At 37.5% G+C, this 11,959-nt stretch overlaps 1 protein-coding gene across 1 annotated transcript in view; it reads right to left on the reverse strand.

Moving 5' to 3' along the window:
* The window catches only part of LOC306864060 (forkhead box protein O1-B-like), a 32,100-nt gene extending 23,764 nt beyond the window's left edge, over positions 1 to 8,336 (reverse strand). The window contains exon 1 of the mRNA XM_079407762.1: positions 7,600 to 8,336. Coding sequence (XP_079263888.1) covers positions 7,600 to 8,154 — 555 coding nt within the window. The 5' untranslated portion in view covers positions 8,155 to 8,336. The remainder of the gene's footprint in view (positions 1 to 7,599) is intronic.
* Positions 8,337 to 11,959: the final 3,623 nt, after the last annotated feature.

Below are 11,959 nucleotides of genomic sequence, written 5' to 3' on the forward strand. Positions count from 1 at the left end.
CAGAGGCCAGAGAAAAGGGTCATGTTTGATTTAGCTGTGGTTTTAATGAGATCCCTTTGGGGCAACAGATATGATTTTGAAAGCAGGATCCAAAATGATTTTTTGCCAATCACAACTGAACTGAGCAAATGTGCCTTAATATAATAATAAAATTATGTCATAAATAAATAAACTTAATATTTTTCCATAATACAAAAGTAATGCAATAACAAACAATACAAATTACCATATAATTACAATAATACAACGTTATAATTTTCATGTGTTATTCATTTAAGTCTATTTCAATTTCTTAAAATATTTAATTGTAGTAATATCTATCTATCTATCTATCTATTTTTTTCCCCATATATCTGTAGGTGTCACCAAACAAACTTCTGATGATACAAAACACTACAAGTGTTTTTTTTTTTGCAAGTGTTATCATCAACACTACACTTAAGTCATGGAAGACATTTTATATATATTTCTACTAATAATGCACTATTTATTAAAATGGAAACAAGAGGAAAAGGAGAAGAGTGTGTGTGTGCAGGCATTCTCGGAGCATGATTTACACACACAGGAAGGACATGGACTCAGAAGTCTAATCAATGCTGAGAATGATTAGTGGTAGAAAATAAAACAGGGGAAGTCATTCATCAGTGTTTTCTCAGAGAGAGCTGCTTTCAAGATACAGCGCCTCTGTAACAGAGAGACACGGATGCAGCAGCACTGGACAACGGAGACATTCGTAGGTCAGTGACCCTTGTTAAGAAGAGCGGGACGTCAGAGGGACAGGAAAGCTTAGAGTTACACAAAACGATGCTTTAATGTGCTTAGATTTTAGGTTAAAAGGAATGGGTCATCATTTACTCTCCCTCAAGTCAAATTTCAAATCTGTGACTTTATGTTTTCTATGAATCACGAACACGATCCAATCGAAAGTTGATTAATAAAGTCCAGCTGAATCATTGATTCAGCTCTGATTCAATGCTGTTGCAATGTCAGCAATCAATGCTGAACTGACAATCTCACAGCCTTAGTTCCCAAATAGTGGAAGACATAAGGACAGGGGAAGAGATCTTCAGATTACTGTTAAGCATGACAGTATTGGACACACTGCATGATGTTGATGTAAGCGGTTCACGTCAACTTCACTGATGTCCCTCTGTAAACACAAGCCGCTGTGTTTTCTGACGGAACGCAGAGGAAATGTTTTAAGGAACGCGCAGATGGAAATGAGCGCAGTGCTCAGGAATGGAGGATGTTTGACGCTTTTCCCTAATAACCCCCTTTCCCTTCCATTCCTCCTCCTCCCTCTCTCCTCTCCCTCTCTCTACAATGCTGGAGGAGTTGTTGTCACCTCCTGTGATTGTGCAGTATGGCTAGAGAACAGTGGGGCCTACAAAATACCCTCCGCTGCCTCTTAGTGACCCCAGATGCCTCTGAACTCCCTGGGATTTAGCGAGAGGAATCCCATGAGCGAGAATTTTTAGACAGAAATGGGAACACAGGTCATATATATACTCTGAAGGATGTAGCCGTGCTTTAACAACAATGCAGACCTCCCCTGATACCTCCACCACTACAGACATGGCGTCAACGAGGTGCGTTCCTCTATATGACAGACAAGATCTGACAACGAGATGTGGAGGTTTATCACCGCCTGGATGTAGTTGACCTTTTGAAGACACACACTTTGAAAGATGATACAGCTGTCCTAAACAGCCTAAACCTGGTATGCTGTATCTTTGCCCCTTCCAGTGTTTTATATATTCGTCTATAGAATAATATGTAAATCTAAGTAAATTAATGTTTTTTATGTTGTTGAAAGAAGTCTCTTTCAAATGTATCATGGTTTCCACAAAGATATAAAACTTCTTCCAACACTGATAATAATAAAAATCCCTATTAACAATTAAATACAAATTGATAATAATTATACACCAAATCAGCATATTACAGATTTCTGGATCAAGTCACACTGAAGACTGGAGTGATGGTTACAGAAAATGTAGCTTTGCCATCATACAAATAAATTACATTTTAAAATGCATTCAAATTGAAAATAGTTATTACAAATTACAATAATATTTCATATTATTACTGTTTTTTAACTGTGTTTTTGATCAAATAAATGTAGCCTTGGTGAGACTCTTCTTTCAAAAAATCATAAAAAATCTTACTGAGCCCACCTTTTTAATGTTTTGAAAGTATAATGTCTTGAAAACAAAATGGAAATGGACAATATATACTAACTTTTCATATAAAACTATTTATAACTGAACTCATTCTCTGAATGAATGAATTACCATCCAAACAATAAAAAATATTTAAAGATGACCACAGTATTTGGGCAAAAAAGAGAAGTCAAGAGATGTTTGGTCTTTTGTGGTAAGTAAAAGCACAGTGAGAGGCCTGATTTCTTGTGTTGTGGCTTTGACAAATAAAACAAATGTCTTCTTGTCGTATTGTCTTGCTTTCTGGAATAATTAGCTAAAGCTGGCACGACTTCCGCTCTGAGTCCAGGGAATTTTTCCAGCTAAAATGCATATGTCTTTCCATAGCAAGAGCAAACAAGTTTTTTAGGAATGTCTCTGGCAAGCTCAAGGGTAAATTCCTGTCTATCTTATACCTATTCCTGAGTCTTCATCTTGAAGGACAGTCTGCTTCCATGGTTCATTCTTATCTGCATGAATGCTACACCTCAGTGCAATTCAAAGAAAATCATTTCAATTCAAATTCAGCTTTCTGCTATAGATGTGTTCACACCCATTCAAATAAATCAGCTAATTTCCAATTTCCAAAGCTTAAAATCCAATATTTGGTAATAATATAACATTATGAAAAAATGTATCAGCAGTTTTTTGTAGGCCAGTCATTCTTGACCAGGAACACCAGAAGTTTAACAACATGGGGGGAAAAAATCCCCAAAATTATCATTTTTGGGAAGCTGTTATAGCCTGTGTGAGCAAAGTCAGTCAGTTTTAGTCCAATGCAATAACATAAACTAGCGTTTTTTTAGGAAAAAGAAAAACCTCTCCAGGTCAAAATGACTGGAATAAAACATGAGGATTACAGTAAATCATTATTCACTCTTATTTTGGTGCCAACAATAAAGGTTTACAATGACATAACTTTTCACATGAATTTTAATCATAAGTAACTATAGATTACATTATTTGTCTGCATTTCACCTTTGGCGCGGACATCCGGTTGTCGTCGTTTGACATTTCAGTTTGGGGACTTTTTTCCTGATATCTGATGAATTCAGAGGGTTTTCACATATATCTTTTTGTCACGCATGCACACTGATGTAGCCCTAGATTAAAAGCCACAGGTACCCACAGAGCCAAAGTTTGCACCAACTCGCAGAGCCACAGTGATGAAGTCTTTCATCTGTCTGTGGTACAGTGGAGCAGCGATGCATGTGCTTTCATTTCATTTTCAACCCTTTCCTTTCTCTCTTTCACTCTGAGTGTGTATAAAAGCATGTCCCTCAATTTTGCACCTTGCACAATGCTAATCACGCACTACCCATGTTATGCAGAGCAGGGATCAACCACAAACTTCAGCCTTTGCACACTGCACCTGTATGCACCTGAAACTGCCACAGAACTCACAAACCAAATGAGATAAATGTAAAATTCTAGAAATTAGATTTTAAAACTACCTAATGCACACGTTGAATCCACAAACGCATCAAAAGTGACTCGTTTTGGTGAATCAGTCGCCAGTATGCCTACACTCGAAACTTACTGAACGACAAAGGATACAAATTGGTATCTGCTCAAGATAAGCTTGAACAAATATTGTGAGTGCCTTGAAATAGCCGGAAAACACTAACGTACAAATGTATAGCTTGCATGTTTGTGCATGTGTGTGTGCGTGTTAGTAGGTGACGTGAAAGCCTATGGTGAACTTCAAAGCATGTAGAGGTAACAGGGTTCATGTGCTGTAAGTAGGGCTCAGAGTTAAACATTTTTCAAAAGCATGAGAAACAGGGGGAAGTGAGAAAGCTTGTTTTTTCTAAAATAACTTAATGAAACCCACATGGATTCATTTATTAATTTGGATGAGTAACTCTTAGTAGCTTAATGGCATTATGAATGGAATTAAAATAGTAATTAAAATTATATGAATGATAAAGGTTGTGTTGAATTACACAAGATGAGCTACAGTACGGCTCCACACAAGTTTGTATCACTATACCACAGATATAGTAACACATCTCTAGCTTTGGGTGCAAACTGCCAAGGCTCCAAACCAGAAAGTGCATGCCATTTTTACAGTAGTCAGTAGACACATGGGAATAACAAAACTGACCCACATTGAATTCTACCTGAATGCATGTGTGTGTGTTTGATTACTTAAAGCACATAAAACAATGGTGTGCATATTTAAAAACACAAGAGAGTTATGAAACAACATGCTGGGTGCCAAAACCTCATAAAATGAGTCTAAACACTATTCTCATTATTTCACTTTGACTTTAAGGGAATGAACACGGACTCCCATTACATGCTCTACAAACGTGTTGGCGTGACCTTAAAATGCTGACCTCTGAACCCCAGAGATTATTTGAACCACAAACATTTTCACTTCAACCGTCTTGACTTCTATTTAGCAGTTCAAGGCTTGAAGCGAAAAAAACTAGCGCATCAGAAGTGAACTAAAAAGTGTTCAGTTTGCACCCAATTCTAGATTTGATTTAGTAACGATTGTGAATCTAAAACAAACATGATTCCATCGACGAGCAATCTGTCCACAAAGAAACTAAAGTGGCCCATAAGGCAAGATAACAGCCAATTAGTGATGATGTGAAACAGTATTTTGGAGCAATGAGATTCCAAAGTGGAAAGAACAATTCAGCATTACACTACAGAAACCACAGCCAACCAATGAACAAAATATCTGTTTATCATGGACAAAAACTCTAAAGCACATGGTGTATGTTTCACAATAAAAGCAACATGTTAACATAGATGTGACCCTGGACCACAAAACCATAAGAGTCATAAGGGGGTCAATTTTTTTTAAATTGAGATTTATACATCATCTGAAAGCTGAATATATACGCTTTCCATTGAGGTAGGCCTATGGTTTCTTAGGATAGGACAATATTTGGCCAAGATCCAACTATTTCAAAATCTGGAATCTGCTTTAAAGTTGTCCAAATGAAGTCCTTAGCAATGCATATTACTAATCAAAAAATTAAGTTTTGATATATTTACGGTAGGAAATTTACAAAATATCTTAATTTAACATGATCTTTACTTAATATCCTAATGAAAAATCGATAATTTTGACCCATACAATGTATTGTTGGCTATTGCTACAAATAAACCCGTGCGACTTATGTCACTAGCCCTGTCTGACCAGTGGTGCAATGACGGAATGCATATATTTGCAAACAGTTTTTATGTATTTCAAGCTTAAACAGTTGGTTTTCTTGGCGCAAATTATTCTGATTTAAATATGTCTCCATGTTAAATGTATCCAGCTGGCTAACACAGCTGAGGTTTTGTCACAGTTGCAAGACTAATTTGTGGCGTCTTGGAAGCATCATCTATAAAGGGTTGAAAATCATAAAGAAATCTCATTATGACATCATTTTCCAGCAAAAGAGGGTTTATGAATTTATAGCTGTAATGAAGTTACATCATAGTTGTATCATTTCAAGCTATTCCTGCAAATTATTATTTGTTGCAGCTTGTTTCTCAACTAAAATACAATGAATATATTTACTGGATGAATGGATGACTCAACTGCATCATGGCAAACCCCTTCTCTGGGTGCTCAGGTATTACTTACGTTAACGTGACAGTCACAGACTGGAATATGCTGGGACAGGAAGCAGAATACTACTGTAGTCTCAGGTATGTAGACAGTATGATGATAAAGAACAGTCCAACCCCTACAAATATCCTACGAGTGACTGGAATGCTGAAACTATGATGTCACAGGTGGAGGAGTCCAGACGATGTTTTGTCGTGGCATGTAGATGCGGTGAGGAGGGGGGCGGACCACACCTTTCAGGTAAATGTGTTTCCCTGTAATGACAGGTAATCCTGCCGGTATTTTTAGCTCAGTGTTGGGAGGAGGCCCTGACAGGGGTGACGGTAAGGATTTGTATTTCCATTTACGCACTGTGCAAGCAAAGAAACAAAAGTGGCTTGTATGGAGGGGTGAATCAGAGACAGGAACAAGTGCTCTAGAGACAAATGACAGGTTGACAAAGACCCTTTTCAATGCTGAAACCACTCTCTATTTGCTCCTCCTCACTCGTGGCAGCCCTGATAGTTGGTTTTAGTCATCAGGCACCTCAAAGCACCTCAGGAGCTTTAGAAATGTGTCATCAAATCACAAGACTTACTACATACCTCTGCAAGAGTGCTGGGAAAATAGGTCACATGACTAAAACCGAAGAAAATGACCACAGTTCACACATACTGCTAGATAAATAACAGTAGTTCACTCAAAAAAAATACAAATAAAAAATTTAAAGCTTTACCGGTTGCTCTTTTCATTTTATTTCACACAAAGCTACTGTTACAATGTGTGCCGTAAATTCAGATTTCAAATTCTAATTTTCTACATTAGAGTTTCACAGAAGAAACAAAGTCATAAAAGTTTGGAATGACATGAGGGCGAGTAAAACTAAAAAGTTATTTAGCCTTATTTAACCATCTCTCTACGTCATTCTGACGGCAGAAAGCCAAACCACAAGTTCTTCTGACAAGGATTTTAAACAAAGATTCAACTGAACTAGCATCACCAAATGCGCAGCTGATTGTTACTCATTCTTCTGAACACTGTGAGCTCGGGTCCCTCCTCTTTCGAGCCTTAAATTCCATAACAAACCGCATGTCATTCATTTACACAAAGAGGGTATCCACAACTGCACTTTTGTAGGATAATGGTTACTGTCATATATTACACTACACCTTTTTCAGGGGCCTACTTTGGTTAAAAAAAAAAAAAATAAAAAAATAAAAAAACGTGCTTCATGTGGTAACACCAAAATTAGATAAAAATCAACAGTCATTTCAAAAGTATTTAACTGAATTAAATTCACTAGCTCTAAGATATAATGTGGGATAGACAGTTGTGGTTGCTGGGATGGGAACATGGTTGGTCGGGCCAGAACCACCCAGGACCCTCTGTAAAGCTTGCCTACATTAGGTTACCAAGAAATATTACCAGTCAGGTAGAGGTAATTAGGTCAGGTAAAAAAGGTCACTTAAGAGGTAATACAATGATAAATAATTAAATAAATCTTGTTTCTTGGTTTTCTTACATTTATACTTGAAATGACAAACAATTCATTTAAGATATATTCTCAAAAAGAAAAAAGAAATAAAAAAAGAAAAAGGTCCTACAGAGTAAATTTATCTTCTTTTAAAGTTTAGATATTTTTACTGGAAGTTCAGATGAAAATACTGACTAAGAAAATGCTTTTGTGTGTAGAAAATCAGATATTAGACACATTAAAGGATGCTTTCAGTGTGCAAAAATACTTCTGTATGTTAGTGTGTTTAAATATAACGTTTACAATAAGATGACCTCTAATGCTGCTTTTAATGACACTTGTGCTTGGCCTTGGAGAGCCATTACCTTCCAGCCGGCTGAGCTGTTGCTGTCGCCCTTATCTTTGAAGTAAGGCACGCTCTTCACCATCCACTCGTAGATCTGAGACAGGGTGAGCCGCTTCTCGGGGGAGCTCTCGATCGCCTTGGTGATGAGGTCAGCGTATGACATATTCCCCCAGGCGTTCCTGCGAGACGAGCTGCTCTTCCTCTGGGCCGCTGCAGGGCTGGAGCTGCTGGCAGGGGTGGGGAGCGGTGGCACCTGTTGAGGGTGCGCCAGCTGGGGATTCGGCTGCTGGGGATGCTGTTGCTGGGGATGAACGCAGTTGTCCTGGCAGTGGAAGTCGTTCAAAAGGACGGGTTTCTCCTCCTGGTAGTCCTCAGTCTCTTCTAGTAAACTTAGGCTGTTGATAAAGTCCACGATGCCTTGCTCCGGCTTGACGGACGGTGCCGGAGAGGAGGTGTTGGAGCTCCCCGGCTCGCTGAACTCCGGTCGGTGCAGCGGCCAGGTGCATGAGCGCGGCCGGGAGAGAGGCTCGAAATCCGGGTCGATGCCAACCAGCTGTTGCTGCGGTTCTGCCATCACAAAATCAAAGCCAAAGTCAGCCTACTGTCCTTAAACAGAGGATAAGTGCAGTAAAGATTTTGTCTAGTTTGCTAACTCTAACAATCGCACATGATCAAAGCTGAGTGACAGTGAAGCCCTGTGTCTGATCGCGATGTGCGGCTCGTACCATGCCTAGCGCGTTTTTTATGAAATGACTGTGTTATGAAGCGCTCTCAGGGTGCAGCGTGTTTTAGAGTAGAGTGAGCTAGCCACGCCCACAGTGGGAGTGACAGCCAATCACAAGCGCGCATTCAAAAGGTAAACAGAGTTTGCGTTTGCATAACCCACGCTACTCCAGTTTATCCCTTTTTATGGCAAGCTCATTTAACTTTTTTTTTTCGCTGAAAACAAAGTAGTATATATGTAATGTTACTTTACTTCACTTTATGTGACTAGTATCTATTTTCAGGTTCACCGTTAGAGTAGGCCTAATTATAGCCTGTGCTATTTAGTCACCTCTCAGTTAGTCACTATTACTTAACAAAAGTATCTGTCTCTGTTGTTACTAGGAACGTTTCTCATGTCACTAGTTCACTAGTTAAGAAGTGAATAGTTATTATGTGAGAAACAGGTCTCCATACTTCACAGGTCTTTGTGTGACTATCTATTTTCAGCTTTACTAATAGTATATACTTATTTCTAGTAACTAGTCAACTTTTAGTTAGTCATTTTACAGTATGAGACACTAGTATCTATCCCAGTTGTTACTAGAAAAATCTCTTATCTCACTAGTTCACTAGTTACTTAGTGAATGGTTAATATCCATGCAACAGATCCCCATATGATTAAAAAAAAGTGCATTTCATTACCAGTAACAGTGGAACAGTTACTTTATCATCATTATCGGCAAAGGAACAAAGAGTAACCAGTCTGAATAATATGTAGGCCTATAGTGACTAACTAAATAGGTATTTGCAGCTACTGGGATGAGTACTAATATCTACATAGTTATTAAATTCGAAAATTATGCCAGTCATTGTTTGATTGTTTACTTCTAATTAAAATATCTATATGATCAAAAATAGGTATTAGTTTGATAGAAATAAATGTTAACATGGCTTGCCTTATGCTTTCAGTTAAACAGGATTTACAGAGGATTATGACTGCCATGAAAAAATTTGACCACACAGTGTAGCTTTCCATTCACCTTTTAGTTGTGTAATATCAAATAATCACCAGTTTAATATATTTTGTTAATAGGCTTCAAAAGCGGTCCTTTCATCAAGATTTAAGAGGCTGAGTGCACTGAAACTTAGAAACCATTTGGCACTCATCCGCCTGTCAAATAGTCCATATATCTTGTTGGACTTGTCTTCCTAAATTTGCACTAAATCCTTTATGTTTTCAAAAAAACGTGTGTGTGGTAATGATGTGAATGTTTGTAGCCGGTGTTCATGCAGAGTTGTGCTATCACTAGCTGTGTTCACTAGAGGGAGACATTAACTACATGACAGTGACAACAGGTTTTAGACCAGGGTGCATAAAAAAAAAAAAAAAAAAAACAGAGCTCTCCAAATGGGTTTCTGCAGCTTTTATGACGTTGAGACTTTTAAAACGTTTTTGAAAATAAAATTACCAACAGAGCTTCATTACTTTTTTAATAAGAAGTATTAATGTGATATATATATGTAATATATGTGCATCTCAATAAATTAGAATGTCGTGGAAAAGTTCATTTATTTCAGTAATTCAACTCAAATTGTGAAACTCGTAAATTAAATAAATTCAGTGCACACAGACTGAAGTAGTTTAAGTGTTTGGTTCTTTTAACTGTGATGATTTAGGCTCACATTTAACAAAAACCCACCAATTCACCATCTCAACAAATTAGAATACTTCATAAGACCAATACAAACATTTTTAGTGAATTGTTGGACTTCTGGAAAGTATGTTCATTTACTGTATATGTACTCAATACTTGGTAGGGGCTCCTTTTGCTTTAATTACTGCATCAATGCGGTGTGGCATGGAGTTGATCAGTTTGTGGCACTGCTCAGGTGTAATGGAAGCCCAGGTTGTTTTGATAGCGGCCTTCAGGTCATCTGCATTGTTGGGTCTGGTGTCTCTCATCTTCCTCTTGACAATACCCCATAGATTCTCTATGGGGTTCAGGTCAGGCGAGTTTGCTGGCCAATCAAGCACAGTAACACCATGGTAATTGAACCAGCTTTTGGTACCTTTGGCAGTGTGGGCAGGTGCCAAGTCCTGCTGGAAAATGAAATCAGCATCTCCATAAAGCTTCTCAGCAGAAGGAAGCATGACGTGCTCTAAAATTTCCTGGTAGATGGCTGCGTTGACTGAGGACTTCAGAAAATACAGTGGACCAACACCAGCAGATGACATGGCAGCCCAAATCATCACTGACTGTGGAAACTTCACACTGGACTTCAAGCAACATGGATTCTGTGCCTCTCCACTCTTCCTCCAGACTCTGGGACCTTGATTTCCAAATGAAAAGCAAAATTTACTTTTATCTGAAAAGAGGACTTTGGACCACTGAGCAACAGTCCAGTTCTTTTTCTCCACAGCCCAGGTAAGATGCTTCTGACGTTGTCTCTGGTTCAGAAGTGGCTTTGTAGCCCTTTTCCTGAAGACGTCTGAGCGTGGTGACTCTTGATGCACTGACTCCAGCTTCAGTCCACTCCATGTGAAGCTCTCCCAAGTGTTTGAATCAGCTTTGCTTGACAGTATTCTCAAGCTTTCGGTCATCCCTGTTGCTTGTGCACCTTTTCCAACCCAGATTCTTCCTTCCAGTCAACTTTGCATTTAATATGCTTTGATACAGCACTCTGTAAACAGCCACCCCTTTCAGTAATGACCCTCTGTGACTTACCCTCCTTGTGGAGGATGTCAATGTTCGTCTTCTGGATCATTGCAAGTCAGCAGTCTTCTCCATTATTGTGGTTTTATACTGTAGGGATGGTCATTAATTGAAACTCAAAAGTAAATATTCAAATATTTTGAGATACTGATTTTTGATTTTCATCAGCTGTAAGCTCTAATCATCAAAATTAAAACAAAAAAACTTTTGAAATGTTTTACTTTACATGCAATGAATCTAAGATATATGAAAGTTTCACTTTTTGAAATAACTTGCAAGAAACAATGAACTTTTTCACGATATTCTAATTTATTGAGATGCACCTGTATATATATAAATTAAGTGAGTATATGATTAAAGAAAGAACAAATATATTTCAATGGGCTCAGAAAATCTACATAATTCAAAGGGAAAGCACGTTTTCATATGATTTCTTATGTGTTCTTGTATTAAAAATAAACTTATTTCTCAAAAAACATTTCTCATATTGCATCTCAAGTAAATACAGCTTGATTTAAGGATGTTTAGATATTTGTATTCAAAAACAAAACAAAATACTGAGATTTTTTCATTGCATGCTACATTTAATGCCAGTTTTATTAATTTAAGACTAAATGACTTTAAGGCCTTAAAAAGAAGTGAACTTTTTAAAACCTGCAGAAACCGCATCCAATAGTACTTTCTTTTGTTATAAAATAACGTTTTGTGTGAATCAAATTATTAAAATTAAAAGAGTTAAAACCCCTAAATACAACTCATCTTACATTTGACTCTTGATAAATTCAATTAAATTTCTTACTTTTTTTGTGTGTGTTTTCTTACAGTTTTATTAATTTAAGCCCTTAATTTGAAAAAGAAGTGAACTTTTTAAACCTGCAGAAACCGTGCCCAATATTACATACGCATAACATTTTGTGTGCATTGAATTATTAAAATGAATAAAAGGCCTAAATTTAATTC

Source organism: Barbus barbus (assembly GCF_936440315.1).
Source record: "Barbus barbus genome assembly, chromosome: 45".
Classification (NCBI taxonomy): Eukaryota; Metazoa; Chordata; class Actinopteri; order Cypriniformes; family Cyprinidae; genus Barbus; species Barbus barbus.